This window comes from Pezoporus wallicus, unplaced genomic scaffold (genome assembly GCF_028554395.1).
Source record: "Pezoporus wallicus isolate ANWC-B61680 ecotype Strahan unplaced genomic scaffold, APGP_CSIRO_Pwel_v1 contig_12515, whole genome shotgun sequence".
NCBI classification, from domain to species: Eukaryota; Metazoa; Chordata; class Aves; order Psittaciformes; family Psittacidae; genus Pezoporus; species Pezoporus wallicus.
In genome coordinates, this window is record NW_026641674.1 from 42,086 (window position 1) to 61,584 (window position 19,499).

The 19,499-nt window shown below is 49.7% G+C and overlaps 1 protein-coding gene across 2 annotated transcripts in view; it reads right to left on the reverse strand.

Annotated features, from left to right (window-relative positions):
* RAB6A (RAB6A, member RAS oncogene family) overlaps window positions 1-19,499 on the reverse strand; it is a 54,621-nt gene that overhangs the window by 19,100 nt on the left and 16,022 nt on the right. For both annotated transcript variants that reach the window (XM_057424802.1, XM_057424803.1), the window contains exon 2: window positions 5,821-5,879. In XM_057424802.1, the coding sequence (XP_057280785.1) occupies window positions 5,821-5,850 (30 nt within the window). In that variant the 5' untranslated portion in view covers window positions 5,851-5,879. The remainder of the gene's footprint in view (window positions 1-5,820; window positions 5,880-19,499) is intronic.

Consider the following 19,499-nt stretch of genomic DNA (forward strand, 5'->3'; position numbering starts at 1 on the left):
ATTTGCTTGGCATTTTTGACTCCACTTCTTACAACCCCGTGCAGCTGCTGGTTCCCAGACTCTTGGTTTTGGGGGGAGCAATGAATGGGGAGAGAGAAACGTCAAAACCTCTTACAGGGATCTCGTAACACCACATGCACATGGAGCGGGGTGTGCAGGGAGTGTGTTCCCAAGGTTTAACATCAGTGAAGCTGTGGCTACCCCATCCCTGGCAGTGTTCAAGGCCAGGCTGGACACAGGGGCTTGGAGCAAGTTGCTCTAGTGGAAGGGGTCCCTGCCCGTGGCAGGAGTTGAGACTGGATGAGCTTTGAGGTTCATTCCAATCCAAACCACTCTGGGATTGTATGATTCATTAAAGCTAAAGTGGACATCTTCACATCTGCTGCAACACAAAGGTTTGTGCACACACGAGGTCACCAGCTATAACTAAAGCTCAGTTAATCTAAAGCTCACTGCAGCACAACTGCATCCAAGTTTCTGGACACTAGTGGGAGCATCCTTGTATGTGTTTAACAGAAGCATCAAAGCACAAGTAAACCCTATCAAGAGCTGCCTCTTAAATACATGATCTTCACTCCAGTTCTCCAGGCTGCAGTGAGGGTGACCCTGTAGGATGAACCTCCAGGTTTCATCTGTAGCAGAGATACCCCAAGGTGACCTGTGGGGGCTCCACTGCTGCCCTGGCTTCAAGAGGACACTGAGCACCTCAAGGAGTTCTGCTGCTCAGAGCCTGGAAAACATTCCAAATGGATTGAAAAAGGAAAATCAAGCAAACACACAGGTAAGAGGAATATCTAAGCTAGAGCAAAGAAGCCTGATGGAACCTCCTCCCAGTTCTCCCACACTGGAGGTGCTTCTAATGGAAACTCTACTGTATATACTCCATATTGTCAGCCGCTGTCATGTCCTCACTACAGATCCCCATAACTAATTCCCTGCATTCTGCCAGATATTTTACGTGGTAGGAATAAAAACTAAAGCCAGGCAGCTCATGAGCACTGCAGGAGAACCAGCTGCAAATGAATAACAAGCTAAAAAAAAGCAGAACTGAACAATCCAAAGTTAATTTCCCTTTAACTATATATAATATAACAGAAAACAAACCTTCCTGGCGGGATCAGGATAGCAGATTTGGACCAGAGATGCACAGAGGGAAAACAAACAGTGCTTTATTCCCCAAGATCCGGTGACTTTTCATCTATCATCAAGAACTTTGACATTATTGGTTCAGAGAGATGATACAGCAGAGACATGGGCTCGGGGAGACTGGATGGAGCAGCCTGAGGAGAAGGACTTGGGGTGCTGGGTGAGGAGAAGCTACCCATGACCCGGCTTCAGTGTGTGCTTGAGCCCAGAACCCCCCCGTGTGCTGGGTGCACCCCCGGAGCGTGAGCAGCAGCTCAGGGAGGGGATCCTGACCCTCTGCTGTGTCTGGGGAGACCCCCTGCAGCCCTGATAAAGCTCTGGGGCAGCAACACAAGAGGGACGTGGAGCTGTTGGAGCGAGGCCAGAGGAGGCCATGGAGCTGCTGCGAGGGCTGGAGCAGCTCTGCTCTGGAGCCAGGCTGAGAGAGCTGGGCTGGGGCAGCCTGGAGAAGAGAAGGCTCCTGAAGGGGAGACCTGAGAGCAGCTCCAGTGCCTGAAGGGGCTGCAGGAAAGCTGGAGAGGGGCTTGGGACAAGGGCCTGTAGGGCCAGGCCAAGGGGAATGGCTTGAACCTGCCCGAGGGGAGACTGAGCTGAGCTCTTAGGCAGAAGCTCTTCCCTGGGAGGGTGCTGAGGCGCTGGCACAGGGTGCCCAGAGAAGCTGTGGCTGCCCCATCCCTGGCAGTGTTCAAGGCCAGGTTGGACACAGGGGCTTGGAGCAAGCTGCTCCAGTAGAAGGGGTCCCTGCCTGTGGCAGGGGTTGGAGCTGGAGGAGCTTTAAGCTCCCCCCCCCCAACACAAACCATTCCATGTCTCTACAACACTGAAACTGCAAGGCAGATACGAGAACCCTCAAAAGACCAATCCAACAACATGCTTCCCTTCTGCTTTTGTTTTACATTGTTTTGGCAGTGGATTCTCCTCGGAAGATTGCCTCAGAAACACTTCTATCCTCCCTTGTGTCTCTCTGATTTCAGTTCACAGAAGAAAGCCTACAAAACCCCCAGGATCCCACACCACACACACACGTCAGGATCTCATTCTGGCTGACAAACTGCTGGAGCTCAGACTTCCTCTGCTCTCCACAGGAGTTGGAACATCAGCTGCAGAGCCCCAAACCTGCCTCAGCCTGTACTTTGTGCCATCCCTCCCACACAGCTGCACGGCAACAGCAGCTCTGAAGTCTCTGTATGCCTGGAGGACATGTAAATGCCATGCAGAAAGGTGTCAAGTCAGCCAGATTCCTGCACTTGGGATGCTCACAGCATGGGAAATGCAACAGAAAGGCCAAGCACAAACCCTGTTTTAGGTCTGGGAATAGAAAATATTTGTGCTAGCTGCACTGAGAAGAACATAGAGCAGGTTGGTTACACTCAAGCTGTGAAACAGCCCTTCACCTAAAGCCTCACAAGCTTTAAGATGTACATGGAATAACTTAGAGCCAACTATGTTTGTTCACTTTATCGTTCTGCCCACAACACAGAGGAAATGCACTATCAAGGAGTGGCTTCAAGCACTTGATATATCCCAGACACTCACTAAGAACCAACTGAAAGAGGCGTTTTGTAACAATGCTGACAGAAGGAGCAAAAAAACTTGGGGGATCTTAACACATCAGCTGTAAAGAGCTGTGCAAAGTATGAGCAGTGGAAAAGCCTACTCACTGATGGGGAAAACACATGGACATTAGGCTAAGCTAATTACCGTCAGTGAGGTGCAGGCAGGTTTAACCTGCTTGTGGAATGCTGTGCACCATAGGGAACAAGCAGGAACTCAGCACACTCTGAAACTGATGCAAGGCACTAAGTCCCAGTCACGAGTTTAAAGAGGACAAGGAAAAAAAGAAAGCTTCAGAAGACAACACTATGAATGGGGCCATGTATGAGAAGACTTCTTAATCCACCTGTCCTCACAAAGTTGGTAAGCAATTGCTGTTACCCTGTTTTCACAGAATCACAGACTGGCTTGGGTTGAAGGGCCCTTGTCCCAAGCCCCTCTCCAGCTTTCCTGCAGCCCCTTCAGGCACTGGAGCTGCTCTCAGGTCTCCCCTTCAGGAGCCTTCTCTTCTCCAGGCTGCCCCAGCCCAGCTCTCTCAGCCTGGCTCCAGAGCAGAGCTGCTCCAGCCCTCGCAGCAGCTCCATGGCCTCCTCTGGCCTCTCTCCAACAGCTCCACGTCCCTCTTGTGCTGCTGCCCCAGAGCTGGATCAGGGCTGCAGGGGGGGTCTCCCCTTCACACAGCAGAGGGGCAGGATCCCCTCCCTTGACCTCAGTTCAAGCTGGCCCAAGGTAACTTTACTACATCCTAGGAGATCAGTCACTGCCCACTCCCAGAATTCAGGTTGAGCTGGAGAAGGTGCCAGGCTATAAAAGTACTTGGGTTTCATCAAGTGTGTCTGCTCCAAGCAGAACACGTTTCATGACTTGGTTACAGTTGGTAATGTTCTGAATCCACCAAGGGGAGAAAAATCTGTTCCCTGATGAATGTGAAGGGTTTTTTAGGGAGGTGGGAATGGGAAAAGGTAAGAATAACACTGTGACTGCTCTGTTACTTGGGTGCAGGTATCTTGTTTAAATCTCTTCACCCCTTCATGAGTTACTGTCTCTTCAGTACCTCCTCACTGCTCTGCCAGGTGAGTTGGGTACAATGAGATGTAGTTTTCACTCAACCACAGGAGAAGCAAAGCTGCTGTGGTGTAGGAGGGCTGAAGAACACATCATTGCTCCCAAGGGAGCAAACATCCTTTCAAATCCTCCCCACTGTAATCACATGGACAGAGAAGCAGCTCTTTTATTTCATCTGGGTTTTTTTTTTCCCCCATCAGTATTTTAATTTCAGGTCTGCTCCTTTTCTCTATGAATTTACATCCTAGTTGTTTCTTGAAGAGGTTTGACCCTCTGTACTTGATGATAATTCAGTTTTCTCCATGGGAAGCTGGTCTGACATAATATACATAATGATTCCAAAATGAATGTGTGAATCAGGAAGAAGTCTTAAGGGCTTGTAAGATAGCTCCAATTTAACTATCACTGATGCAAGCCTAGTCTGGGTGCTAATGTACTGCTTACAGTGTCACTCACCCAAAGACCTCTATTTGACTGAAGTCATTACTGAGCTGATAGGTCCTGTTTGGCTGTAGCTGGTAGAAAGGATGAGCCCAAAAGCTCCAAACCAGAGCAGCTGTTAGTGTCAAACAGAACACAAATTTCTCCACGTTCAGCATCATTTAGAGACCCCTCAAAGCCAAGTGCTTGACTGCCAATGTCCATCAAACCATGGACGTGTCAGCTGTAGCTGTAGGTTAGCTGATGGGTGATTTGCTCTCTCGGGACACTTCTGCTGAATTTTGAAGGTCTGTTTTCTGAAAGCTGCCCCCACCTCCAATTTGCAGCAGGTTATTTGGGTTCAGGGTGCATAAATCACAAGCTGCAGCTTATTAAAACCTCTGCTGTGCGTTAGTTTTCTTTTGCTGCTGCTGCATAAGAGGAATTTGGCTCTTACCCCTGTAGCTTATCAATAAGCTCTTTTTATGAAAGTGGCATTTGTGAATCAAACAAGACCTGAGCCAAGGAAACCAAACACCAGGAATAAAGTTGTGCCCTTGGTGGTGTGTCATTTACCAGGAGTGATCCCCCTGCATGGAATCCTGAGACCCCCCCTGCAGTCCTGTGTCCAGCTCTGGGCAACAACACAAGAGGGACGTAGGGCTGCTGGAAACAAGAAACTTGGAGAGGGGCTTTGGACAAGGGCCTGTAGGGCCAGGCCAAGGGGAATGGCTTGAACCTGCCCGAGGGGAGACTGAGATGAGCTCTTAGGCAGAAGCTCTTCCCTGGGAGGGTGCTGAGGCGCTGGCACAGGGTGCCCAGAGAAGCTGTGGCTGCCCCATCCCTGGCAGTGCTCAAGGCCAGGTTGGACACAGGGGCTTGGAGCAAGCTGCTCTAGTGGAAGGTGACCCTGGCCATGGCAGGGGCTTGGATCTGGATGAACTTTAAGCTCCCTTCAACCCAAACCACTTTGTGATTCTATGATTCTATGACTTGTCACCAAGCACAAAGCAGTGAGGGGGCTACAGGGCCAAGTGGAATAAAAGACAACCACTGCTTCAGCCCCAAGCTTGCCAACCCAATCTGGTTTCAATAATAAACAATAAATAAGCAGCCACAAGATGGGGACGTACACAACCACCAGGTCTGTGGTCTTTGTTCCATCAGCCAGCAAAAATATCCTAAAGATACTAAAGAGCTCCTGAAGCACACCCAGGCTCACAGTCCACTGCTTTCTGCTCCGGAAGGCCTTGTTCACCCACTGAAGAACCTCTTGCAGCTCAGCCTGATTCTGTTTCCAAAGGAGCTGGGTACCTGTTACATCTTCCCCACAGAGACATTAGATCTGTGATGGTCTGGTGGCAAAGGGTGAAAGAAAACACCCCTGAAAGACTTAACAACTCCTATTACCTGGCTGTAACTAAGAGCCTGTGCTTTCAAACCACAGCAGATGAGCAGCATCCAACAGCAAGATGCTGTTCCGACAGGTTAAAATATGAAGTTAAAAGACTTTTACAGTGAAGAATTTGGTCAGTGTACCAACTCTTTTCCACTTCAAGCAAATGGATTCTTCCTTCAGTGGAAGACATGGCAACAGAGGGGCATTAGAGAAGGCAATAACATAGATCAATTTACCTGGTAGGTGTTGTCGAAGCTGTCATACATGAACCTGGTGATCAAGGAAGTCTTCCCCACTGAAAGAAGAAAGAAAAGACACAGATTCAAGGAACAATTTCAATGCAAGTTTGAAGCAAGTGATTTAAAAATAGTTTCAGGAGGAATTTTACTTTGTGTCCACAGTGTCCACACTGTGAAATCTAACTTCCTACAAGCAAAATAGCAGTTCTTGGACTTCACAGATGTGAAGACCCTGTTAAGCGTATTTTTATCTGAAGGTTGGCTCCTGCATCATTCCTGAGCATCAGTTTTACCCTCAAACATTCATGATTCAAGTTGAAAATGGAAATAATTTGATAGTTCCAGTTTCAAACAAGTTATTTGCCATTTTCCATTAATTCCACCAATGAATGGATGCAATAGGTCTGAGAACCCCTACAACGAGACAGCTCTGGCTCCTAAACCAAGGCAGCTTTAAAATACACCTCTGTGCATCTCCTCAACGTCACACTGTCTGTATCTGTCACACAAGTGGCAGTCCCTGCTGTAGCGTCACAAGATTGAAGAGCATCGTTGTGAAGAGGCTTGTTTACCATCTGCCCATCATTCCTCTGGTCCCTGTCACTCCATTAACTTCACCTTTCCTTTGACAAGGAATTCACTGGAACGTATATGGACCTGCAAGCTGGTTCATACGCTGTCAAAAACACCCTTATCCACCCTGGTGCTGGCTGCAGCTTGTGGCTCTACATTCAGTGACCGCTCAGCCTGAGGGAGTCACTTGTGCTGCAATCAGAAGGGGTCACTGCAGCATGTGCAGACAAAGCTGACAGTCACCGAGACACCAGAGAAGCCTCTTTCCTGCAGCCATTTGGGATGCTGCAGCTCCTGTGGAGCTGTGATGCAGCTGGGTGGGCAGCTTGAATCTCAAACTACCTTGAACCACGTCAAAACCCTCATTTCACAATCGAGATCCACATAAACTGAATGCATCACAGAAAGGTTTGGGTTGAAAAGGACATTATAAAGCTCCTCCAGCTCCAACCCCTGCCATGGGCAGGGACCCCTTCCACTAGAGCAGCTTGCTCCAAGCCCCTGTGTCCAACCTGGCCTTGAACACTGCCAGGGATGGGGCAGCCACAGCTTCTCTGGGCACCCTGTGCCAGCACCTCAGCACCCTCCCAGGGAAGAGCTTCTGCCTAAGAGCTCAGCTCAGTCTCCCCTCGGGCAGGTTAAAGCCATTCCCCTTGGCCTGGCCCTACAGGCCCTTGCCCAAAGCCCCTCTCCAGCTTTCCTGGAGTCCCTTCAGTTAACCTATTCCATACTCCTGGAGCTTCCCTGCCCGACCTGCACTCACTTCACAAGAAGAGGGGGGAAATAAGGTGCTACTTGGCTTGCTTATATTTAAATACCTGCTTTAAACACCATTTGGAGAGTGCCCCAATGTGTTTCAGCTCTATGACATTTCTTCTCCAAACAGACCAAGGTTTTCTTTACATCATCTGTCAACAGGCACCAGCTCAAGTCTGCATTAATACCAACTACTTACAGGTTTAATTCCACCATGGCTACTGAAGCACCACCATTTCTCCTTTAAAACACCCCTTGCTTTATAAACCCTGGCAGAAGTAAAAGCCACAATTCCTACTAAGGAAATAATTCAAAGGAAAAGACAAAGAATGTCCTCTTGAAACATTCACAGGTTGAGATTACATAAAAAGACACCTTGGCCAGTGGGTTCCAGGCTTTAAATAGTCCGCTCTTTAAAAGAGCCATTCTTAGGAGCTTACATACACCATCTCACCTCTCCCAGCCTCCACGCACACACCACCCAGCCTGCAATGGCAGCAATGATCCCCATCCCTACAAAAAATAGCTGGATGAATCACCTTAGGATTCATGTACCATCTGTTGCACACTGAAGTGATGGGGATGCAGATGCCTGCTCTCCTGTGGAAGCATTGCTGATGTAAGCCCTGCTTGGAGCTTCACTTGGGAATGAAATCACACAAAGTCATCTATGGATGATGAATTGATCACATTGCACTCACAGAGCAGCACAGAACAAGCCCCTGGGCTGGTCACAGCTGAAGGGCTGCACACATCACTGTGTGAGCACACTGAGCACTGACACAGGGTAACTGTACCTGTGACATTATTATGAGCAGAAGCTCTTCCCTTGGAGGGTGCTGAGGCGCTGGCACAGGGTGCCCAGAGAAGCTGTGGCTGCCCCATCCCTGGCAGTGTTCAAGGCCAGGTTGGACACAGGGGCTTGGAGCAAGCTGCTCTAGTGGAAGGGGTCCCTGCCCGTGGTAGGGGTTGGAAGTGGATGAGCTTTAAGGTCCCTTCCAACCCAAATGAGTCTGGGAGTATGATTCTGTGACAGACCTAACAGTAACAAACTGAATTCCCAGTAAGCATAAACGCTTAGGGAGGGACACGACATCATGGAGCTGGAACATAGCAACCTGCAGAAAGAAACGGCTACTCCTTTCCCCCTCCCTTAGCAGAGCCACAGGGCACAGCTACTGAGCCACAAATCACCACTTCCCTTTAGATTTCAGCCCATAAACCCCTGAGAGTTTTATTTCCACATTAGATTTTATCCAGAACACGCTAAAGGAGTGTTAATACCCCCTGTGCATGGCTTTAAAAATGAATAAAAACATAGAACCCCAGCCTGGTTTGGGTTGGAATGGCCCTTAAAGCTAACTTGTGCCTAAGAGCTCAGCTCAGTCTCCCCTTGGGCAGGTTCAAGCCATTCCCCTTGGCCTGGCCCTACATCCCTTGTCCCAAACCCCTCTCCAGCTTTCCTGCAGCCCCTTCAGGCACTGGAGCTGCTCTCAGGTCTCCCCTTCAGGAGCCTTCTCTTCTCCAGGCTCACCCAGCCCAGCTCTCTCAGCCTGGCTCCAGAGCAGAGCTGCTCCAGCCCTCACAGCATCTCTATGGCCTCCTCTGGCCTCGCTCCAGCAGCTCCACGTCCCTCTTGTGTTGGGGGCCATAAAAATAAGAATAAAGAACATTGCCAATAAAAGGACCAATTTATTGACCGTGGTTCTGCAGGAGAGTTTGAATCCCGCTCTGTCACATGTGGTCTAGCCCATGTTGTTGGCTGTTATTTCTATTGAATCCAAATAATATATTACTTTATGAGCGATTTCAAGCAGCTTAGAGGGCAGAATCAGAATTCAAACTAATCTGAAGAAACGCATTAGTGACCTCAAGAGGAAAATGAAGCTCTGCAGGGAACAGCAGCACAAGGTAATACAAAGGCAAGAACAACTGCCTGCTTATAACACAGACTGCACACAAGTGGGTGAGCAATTCGGGGGTTACAACCAAAGGAAGCAGATCAAGTTGAGATTTCAGCCTTCTTTCATTAAGCAGGTGCTGGGTTTTAATCCAGTGAGTTAATTCAATCTCTTAGAAAAATCTCCCCACACAAATGTGTCCAGGGCAGCATCAGCCAGGGCTGCAGCAGCATTCTCCCTATGTACTGGGCACTGGTGAGGCTGCACCTCGGATCCTGTGCTCAGCTCTGGGCCCCTCACTGCAAGAGAGACATTGAGGGGCTGGAGCAGGGCCAGAGAAGGGCAGTGGAGCTGGTGCAGGGCCTGGAGCCCAAGTGTGATGGGGAAGGGCTGAGGGACCTGGGGGGTTCAGTGTGGAAAAGAGAAGGCTCAGGGGGGACCTGATGGCTGCCTACAAGTGCCTGAGAGGAGGATGGAGCCAGGAGGGGCTGGGCTCTGCTCCCAAGGAACAAGGGATGGGACAAGAGGAACCGGCCTCAAGCTGCACCAGGGCAGGTTTAGATGGAGCTGAGGAACAATTCCTGCCCCAGAGGGTGCTCAGGCATTGGAACAGGCTGCCCAGGGCAGGGCTGCAGTCACCGGCCCTGCAAGGGTTCACACCCCATGGAGACGAGGCCTCAGTGCCATGGGGCAGTGGTGGCCTTGGCAGTGCTGGGAATGGTTGGACTGGATGAGCTTAAAGGGCTTTTCCAACCTGGTTGATTCCATGAATCTGAACAGCATACTTTAGCCTGAAATATTTCTGGTATTCCACTGGGAAAAGAAGTCACTATTATCCTTAGAGACTATAGGTGGGGGAGGAAATGCTGTGGATGGGGTTTTCTCCAGCCCTGATGAGGGCAACAGCAGAGGAAGAAAACCCTCAACCAATTCAGGAGCTTTTTGGCAGGAGAAAGGCAGTTTGCAGAGTCCACCCAGAACTACTGAAAGGTGATGGACAGCAGAGAAATGACCTTGTGATAAGGAAAAGTGGTCTCAGCCTCTTTCTGTAGCTCAAGATCTATCGGCTAAAATCCAAGTCCAAACAAAGCCCTAGCAGAAAAGGCATGCAACCTTAGCACTGGGGTAATTAAACTCTGGAATAACCTATTAAGCTGGGCAGTGGATGCTCCTCCCTCCCTTGGAACGCAGAGCTGTCAGATGTCATTCCATTGCTGCAATTTACGTGCAAAGGCATCCAAGAGTTTTCTGAAGCAGAGGGAAGTGAAGAAGTGATTAACCAAAACCCCCTTTTGTTCCAGGGCTGCACCTGAACATCAGGGTTGGAAGTTCTTCTGGACACACAGATCACTGGTGGCTCCCACAGGGAACCACCAAACCCGACCAGCTCCCATTAATACACACTGCAGAGCCTGCCTGATGCTCTCTTCTGGAGAGCTTTCTGGGGAAGAGCAGAAAGAGAAGGGTTTTGCTGTACAAGAGAAGAGGTGGAAGCATTCACCCACATTAACTGGGATAAGCCATGATGTTTTCATACATTATGGGACAGGATGAAGTTCAGTGTCCAGCTCTGGGGCAGCAGCACAAGAGGGACGTGGAGCTCTTGGAGCGAGGCCAGAGGAGGCCCCAGTGATGCTGCAAGGACTGGAGCAGCTCTGCTCTGGAGCCAGGCTGAGAGAGCTGGGCTGGGGCAGCCTGGAGAAGAGAAGGCTCCTGAAGGGGAGACCTGAGAGCAGCTCCAGTGCCTGAAGGGGCTGCAGGAAAGCTGGAGAGGGGCTTGGGACAAGGGATGTAGGGCCAGGCCAAGGGGAATGGCTTGAACCTGCCCGAGGGGAGACTGAGCTGAGCTCTTAGGCAGAAGCTCTTCCCTGGGAGAGTGCTGAGGCGCTGGCACAGGGTGCCCAGAGAAGCTGTGGCTGCCCCATCCCTGGCAGTGTTCAAGGCCAGGTTGGACACAGGGGCTTGGAGCAAGCTGCTCCAGTGGAAGGGGTCCCTGCTCATGGCAGGGGTTGGAGCTGGATGAGCTTTAAGGTCCCTTCAACCCAATCCTTTCCATTATTCCATGACTCTATGAAAAATGCTGTTCTCATATATAAACCCAGGAAGCTCCTAAGAGGCAAGGTCTGAGCACAAGCAGATGCCCAGTGATTAACATCCTCCTAAACCAGCAACTGAATCATCAGCAGCAAAGAGCAAAGCACCCAACACACATAATTGAGTTAAAAGATGGGAACTTGTGAAGTTCCTATCAGGGAAATTGCCATTAACTCTGAGAGCCCCATTTCAAAGCCTTCAACAGCTAATTGAGTGAAGCTGATCGATCCTCTTTGTCTGGAAGCCGTGAGCCACTGCCTAGCCCTGATTTCACAAAGAGCATTCATCTGCAAGCTGAAATCAATGCACATATCTCCTGGTTCCAGCAGCTCTGATCTGACAGCAGCCACTGGAGGGATTTCAAGGTCGTTCAGCTGATTCTTGAACACTGCCTTGTCCTGCTTCTGGAGCCTCATGCGCTGAAGATTTGTATATCCAGTGCCAAACACCACTCATGGCATTGATTAATGGTGGGTACCAGCATCTCCTCCGTGCCAGCACATGCAGGATACGTGCTAGTGCCTGGTGCTGGCAGCCCAGCGAGCAGCACTCCATGCTGTGTGCTGTAACGAGTCACTGGGGAGCCTCAGAGGAGAGCCAGGGAGGGAAGAGCCCCATTAGACAACACAAATCATCCCCCTGCCAGACGGGATTAGAAGGGCAGTTGTTGCCAGGCGGAGTCTGCAAAGGGCTCAGGAAACAGTCAACAGTGACCTACAAAGGGAAAGTAATTGGGATTGTGCCACTGCTGCTGGATGATGCATGAGGAGCGGGGCTTACAGGCCCGCTTCCTCTTCTTGGGCACGTGTTTGCCTCTTCTACACCAGAAACTCACATCTTAGAATGGTTTGGGATGGAAGGGACCTTAAAACTCATCCAGTTCCAACCCCCTGCACAGGCAGGGACTCCTTCCATTAGAACAGGTTGCTCCAAAAGTCCTGTCCTTGGGCAAAACAGGACCAGAGGGAATGGTTTCAACCTGCCCAAGGGGAGACTGAGCTGAGCTCTTAGGCAGAAGCTCTTCCCTGGGAGGGTGCTGAGGTGCTGGCACAGGGTGCCCAGAGAAGCTGTGGCTGCCCCATCCCTGGCAGTGTTCAAGGCCAGGTTGGACACAGGGGCTTGGAGCAAGCTGCTCTAGTGGAAGGGGTCCCTGCCCATGGCAGGGGATTGGAGCTGGATGAGCTTTGAGATCCCTTTCAATCACCTCAAACCAGATGCCCCAATACCACCTGAGGAATCCTGGTGAAAGCTACCGCTCCAAGATCTTCCAACAACCACCTTCTCATCACCTTCCACACTCAGATTTGTTGGTGCTTCAAGAGTGCATCTAAAGTCACTAAAACTAAAGAGTCACTAAAACTCAAAACACTTAATGCTCAGAAGCAGTAAACTTGCTAGTGAAAACTGGAAAGTACCAACCCAAGGCAACAAGAGGAGAAAGCTCTGGTAAGAACAACAAACTGAATTATGAATGCCTGAAACCCATTTTTAGACATTGATTTAAAAAGAAGCCCCAAAAGAAGGATGCTCCTACTTGACTCAAAATGCTCTGTATGAGCCAGTCACCAAGAAGAGTATTTTTAGGTACGTCAGTCTGAGCTCTTAAAACAGAAATGTTGTATTAAAGCGATTAAAGTGGCTTCTGTAAGGAAAAAATTCCTCCTCTGCTCTTCGCTGTCAAGTGATGGAAGTTTCACCCAAAGCAGGAAACAGGATTCATTCATTACCCCACAGCACTGACAGCACCAGCAGACTGCATTCAGCACCCAAACCCTCAGGAACATGAAGTTTATCCACACTCAGAGCTGAGGAACTCTGCAGAGAGCATCGTCTGGTCACAGAGAGCAGAGTTCATGTGGTCTCAGCTCCTTCCTCTAAAGAACTGGTTTACCCTGAAGATCATCTTCTCCCCATTGGTCTCACTTCTGCTCTGCTGTCGAACCTCTTTAATTCTGCCCTTTCTTTCCTGATGAGATCAACCCAAAGGACCACCTGAGTGGATTCTTTGCATCCCTAAATCCTCAATAAATCAGGAAGAGAACTCCAGGTTGAGGGAAAATCAGAAGAAAGCCTGCAAAGAATAAACCTTCTCAAGATCCATCCACAGCCAAACCTTCTGCAAACAGTGTTACTGGCAGCTACAATTATGGAGTATTTAAAATTAAGAAGTCGTGTTGAATGGCAAAGGGCAATCAAATGCACACTGATCAGACCTTTTCCAGCAGGTTTTGGCCACCCACGACTAAGCAGGCTAAGGGATGGCCTCCCAGCCTGAAACGGAACCACTGCCCCCATTGATCCCAGGGAATAAGAACGTTTTGTGCCGTTAACACTATCAAACCTATACAAGAGGCTTTGGTGCTGCTGCAGCAGTTCTGCATCCCACCAAAGCAGCAATAGCTCCTTTCTGAGCAAACAAAAGGTTTCCAATATCCTCTTTTAACACGATTTATCCCCTGTATTGTACGTCCCTCTTGTGCTGCTGCTCCAGAGCTGGATCAGGGCTGCAGGGGGGGTCTCCCTTTCACGCAGCAGAGGGGCAGGATCCCCTCCCTGAGCTGCTGCTCACGCTCTGGGGGTGCAGCCCAGCACACGGGGGGGTTCTGGGCTCAAGTGCACACTGAAGCCGGGTCATGGGGAGCTTCTCCTCACCCAACACCCCCAAGCCCTGCTCCTCAGGGCTGCTCCATCCAGTCTCCCTCAGCCTGGGTTTGTTTTATGGCATCCTACCTCAAACAGTAACTCTAGGAAGGCAGACACAATCAATACCAATGTCACACAACTGCAGCTGACCTTTTGAGGCCAATGTATCCCTGCCAATCCTAGATTTCTTTTCAGGCCACCACCCACAACAAAGCTTTTTTCCCCCTCCTTTAATTAAAAGCACTATTGAAAACTGTTTGCTACTGTCCTGGATCAATCAGTTTGGCCTCAGGGATTTCTGGCAGCCTATAGCTCTCCATTTGGGAATCAGCTTGTACCACAAAGCAGAGGAGGTAAGGCTGCTCACTGCTCCTGGGTTACACACCCTACACCTTGCACGTTGTACCACAGCTGTATCAGTGCACACATCTGGGAAACACACTGTGATGTTTGTATCCTGCTGTTCCATAGCTCCAGGGTTATCAAAATCAGCAGTTATAACTATGCAAAAGCCATGAAACCAGCACTATGACATCGACAAGGTTACATGTGCAGAGCACCGCGTTCATCCTGATTCACACTGAAAGGAAGCAGAAGCCTAAGGAATAATTATCCCCTTACAGTGTTATTTCAAATAATATCCCCATTCAGTCGCTTCTTACAACTGAAGATGAAGAAAGAAGCAAGCTCAAGCTGCTATCAATGACACCCTGCACTGACATCCATCTCTGTTCTTCCTTTTCCTGCCCAAATTAAAGGAGAGGGACTGATCAGAGCAGAAAACCATGGGCAAACACACACTCAAAGTGACCAGTGTAAGGGCAGGCAGGATTTGCTCTAACTCTACCACCTCTTCCTTCCTCATGTTTGAGAAGATGCATCACCCTTCCCAGCCGGAGGTCTCATCCTTACACATCTGCCTTTGTGGGCCCTTTTAACCCCCTTCCAGATGAACACTAACAGCACTGCCCCAGTTAAGAGAACTGAAGGCAAGGGCTGAAACACAACATGGTGATGAGATGGGTTTGGTCAGCCTGGAGAAGAGAAGGCTCCTGAAGGGGAGACCTGAAAGCAGCTCCAGTGCCTAAAGGGGCTGCAGGAAACCCAGAGAGGGGCTTTGGACAAGGGCCTGTAGGGACACACTAAGGGAATGGCTTTAACTTGCCCGAGGGGAGACCGAGATGAGCTCTTAGGCAGAAACTCTTCCCTGGGAGGGTGCTGAGGCACTGGCACAGGGTGCCCAGAGAAGCTGTGGCTGCCCCATCCCTAGAGGTTCCATCCAAATTGGCCTTTTCCAGTCAAGCTGAGTCCGTTTCACTGCAGCTGAGCATTTCCTTAGGGCACAAAGACAAGTTTCCCTCATTCTTACAGTTAAGAAACAGCACAGCCAGAATTTTGCTGCTGAGGAAATTTCCATTTCATTTTCCCATGTAACAATCAAGCGCCCTGAACTTCCATCAAGTCTGTAAGAGCTGAATTTCCAAGCAGAACGGTGGCAAGGCTCTGTATCTCAGCAGTTTCCAGCCACTTCCCAAACCAGAATGGGTGACATCAGCCCTTTAGCTCACTAGACAGCCTTCAGCACTCTAGTGGTAAAAAAAGCCTGCATTTAACAAACTAGAACAGACCATAAGCTGGGTCTGCGAGCCTAAATGGAGGGGAGGGAGTGCACATGAATATTTATGACTGTCTGGTGCAGAACAGCAGGAAGGGAAGCAACAGAGTGGAGTGAACTAGAGTGATATAACAAGGAATGACACCTACCCAGCAGCTGAGCACGCATAAAGCCATTATGTGGAGGGCTGATATCATCTGCAGCTTCTTTTCACAAGCCACAACAACAGGGACACAAAGGAAACAAGTCCATTTTTACAGGAGCACCATTTTAAACACTAAGGATAGGGAAAAATGATGCAACAAGCCTGCATTTCACTGGTTTTGCTGCTCACTCAGTGCTTTACCTCTCAGAAAGAGGGGGCATAAACCCAGGGTGGTCTGGGATGAAGGGAGCTTAAAGCTCATCCAGTCCCAACCCCTGCCACGGGCAGGGACCCCTTCCACTGGAGCAGCTTGCTCCAAGCCCCTGTGTCCAACCTGGCCTTGAGCACTGCCAGGGATGGGGCAGCCACAGCTTCTCTGGGCACCCTGTGCCAGCGCCTCAGCACCCTCCCAGGGAAGAGCTTCTGCCTGAGAGCTCAGCTCAATCTCCCTGTCCTACATGATCTCTGCATTTGTGTGCACTGCATGACAAGGAGGCAGAAATTATTATGGGTTTCCCTTTTATATCTGTACCTCCTGCTGTGAAAAACTCTAACATCCAGGTAACAAGAATCAAGCTTTTCCCCTTTACACATAACCAGTTGCAAAACTATGCTGAAGAGCAGTAAATGAGAGGGATGTGAATGTGATGTGATAACAACATGATCTTCCTAACAGGTTCAAAATAGTTACCACAAAAAACTTCTCCCATACTTCTATTTGTTACAGCCCCAGGAAATCAAGGGAATTTGCAGCCCCTTAAGTCTCAGGGAAGGATCTTCAGACAACAGACACCTCCCCCCCTGCAGCCCTGGTCCAGCTCTGGGGCAGCAGCACAAGAGGGACTTGGAGCTGTTGGAGCGAGGCCAGAGGAGGCCATGGAGCTGCTGTGAGGGCTGGAGCAGCTCTGCTCTGGAGCCAGGCTGAGAGAGCTGGGCTGGGGCAGCCTGGAGAAGAGAAGGCTCCTGAAGGGGAGACCTGAGAGCAGCTCCAGTGCCTGAAGGGGCTGCAGGAAAGCTGGAGAGGGGCTTGGGACAAGGGCCTGTAGGGACAGGCCAAGGGGAATGGCTTGAACCTGCCTGAGGGGAGACTGAGCTGAGCTCTTAGGCAGAAGCTCTTCCCTGGGAGGGTGCTGAGGCGCTGGCACAGGGTGCCCAGAGAAGCTGTGGCTGCCCCATCCCTGGCAGTGTTCAAGGCCAGCTTGGACACAGGGGCTTGGAGCAAGCTGCTCTAGTGGAAGGGGTCCCTGCCCGTGGCAGGGGTTGGGGCTGGAGGAGCTTTAAGGTCCCTTCAACCCAAACCACTCTGGGATTCTATGAAAACTACTGTCCTCACAACTGGCTGTTGAGCCCCTCTCTTGATTTTAGGACCCCTGCAAGCACTTGTTCACAGACCATTTCTATAGCAGGGAGGGAATGGACATCTCTCAGCCAACAGGACACATTTGAGAACCTCCTCAGCCTTACAAGGCATAGCCTGAAATATCAAGAGCACAACTGAATTGTATAAAAGCTAACAGCTGCCATTATCAAGGTCAGAGGAGAGCCTGCCTGGCTGTCCTGAACACAAAAGGCTGGTCTCCTGGTGTCCTTCAGTGCAACACCTGCCAGAACACCCTCATCCTGATCTTCATTATGATCCTCACTGATAGCTTTGAAGCAGCACACCCCAAATGTTGCTTCAGCTCACCTCAGCCTCCGTGACACCGCAGCACTTGCCTTTGCTACCCAGTATCACGTGCTGCACTCAGGAGGAACGTGAAGCCTGTGTTCAACCTCACATGTGCATTCCTTAGGGACAGAAAATGGACATGAAATTGCCTCTAACAAGCAGAGGAACAATTCTCCCAAAGGATCTACCTTTCATGCAGCCATTCTACCCAGATCCAAATGGCACACTCTGAGAAAATATGTAATTTAGTTTCCCTGATGACAGCAAGATATTGAGGGATGATGGATAAAAGCCCTGCTGTGCCACTGATCTCAGCATTCAGCTCCATACACATGTATTTTGTGCTGTCTCCAAGCATTTTAAGACCAGCAAGAGAAGCAAAGAATTGTTACTGGTATATGAAATCTGACAGTATTTAAAGGGAAAAGAAAGAGGCAGAAAAAGGTATTTTCTAGTCTAAGTCTTTTGTTTAAAGTCAGTGTTAGCCTGTTTGCTTCTTTTAGACATATTACAATCCCAATTTATTTAGTACGACGCTTTCTACTGTATGAGGAAGATACAGTAAGTTTTATGTGGAATTTGGCATCTCTATTTACAAGTAATAAACTAAGCCTCATAATGAGACTGAGCATTAAGTGCCTGTAGCAATTCAGAGGAGAAGGCACAGCCTATGCATGAGCTGGACAAGGCTGCCTTTGCTGTTTGTTACATGAAAGGTTCACTCAAGCCAATGAAAACTTGTGGAGACAAATACACAACAAAAGTGATTTAAATTCAGGAACCCTCCATTCAGCAAAGCCTAATAAGCACTGGCATAGTCGAAAAAGTAGAAGAGCACCATAGAATCTCAGCCTGGTTTGGGTTGAAGGGACCTTAAAGCTCATCCAGTTCCAACCCCTGCCACGGGCAGGGACACCTTCCACTAGAGCAGCTTGCTCCAAGCCCCTGTGTCCAACCTGGCCTTGAACACTGCCAGGGATGGGGCAGCCACAGCTTCTCTGGGCACCCTGGGCCAGCGCCTCAGCACCCTCCCAGGGAAGAGCTTCTGCCTAAGAGCTCAGCTCAGTCTCCCCTCGGGCAGGTTAAAGCCATTCCCCTTGGCCTGGCCCTACAGGCCCTTGTCCCAAGCCCCTCTCCAGCTTTCCTGCAGCCCCTTCAGGCACTGGAGCTGCTCTCAGGTCTCCCCTTCAGGAGCCTTCTCTTCTCCAGGCTGCCCCAGCCCAGCTCTCTCAGCCTGGCTCCAGAGCAGAGCTGCTCCAGCCCTCGCAGCAGCTCCATGGCCTCCTCTGGCCTCGCTCCAACAGCTCCACGTCCCTCTTGTGCTGCTGCCCCAGAGCTGGATCAGGCCTGCAGGGGGGGTCTCCCCTTCACACAGCAGAAGGGCAGGATCCCCTCCATTGGAATATGACTGATTATGACTGTATGGGTAAGGTGTACACACACCAAGCCTTGTAACAGTGACAAATACACATGCTGATAAACAGCTTTGTTAACTCTTGTGGGGTTTGTCAGTGATTTGCTTCACTTTTCCTCCCCAAAATGGGAAATGAGAGCACAGTGCAAAAGTCTTGTTCTAGCTGCTCATCATTGCCATGGAGAAATAGAACAATGAACATGGGTCACTCCTCTGGTTCCATTCCACAACCAGCGAGTTTCACAGCTCTCACGGCTGTATGGTGTGTAAAGAATTAGGCTGCACATTGCAAAGCTGTCATATAAAAGCTGGGGGTTTTCCACCACGTTCCCTAACCTAGAGACAAGAATGAACAAGAGTCAGCCACTCACGACTGAGGAGGGAGGATCAAGTCTATTCAAATTAAGGGAAATAAACTATGACAGTTTGATTACTCTGTGGAGACAGTAAAATAAGAGCAGAGAAATGTTACCTCTTAAGCACAGCTATCAAAATTCACTTCAATATACAGGCCTTGTGTTCTGCAGATGATGCCACTTGTTGTCTGCAGAGGAGGTCCAAGTGAACCACATAACACAACCAGAGCTGTTTTCACTGCTTTTAAGGTCTCTAAATACAACAGAGCCACAACTCATGTCACAAGAGGAGGACCTGCAGGCAAGTTTGGTCTCCCTCATCTGGTGTAACACCAAACATCTGGGAAGCTGCACAATGCCACTGCAGGAGGACTTCCAGTTTTGTGTCAGGGAGAACATCTGGCACATTTAGAGCTCCCATGATTTTCTATGGAGGGGAGAAATGTTGTGCTTATGGGATAAAGCCAACAGAACCCTGCCCATTTCTGAATGACAGACACCTCTGAAGCT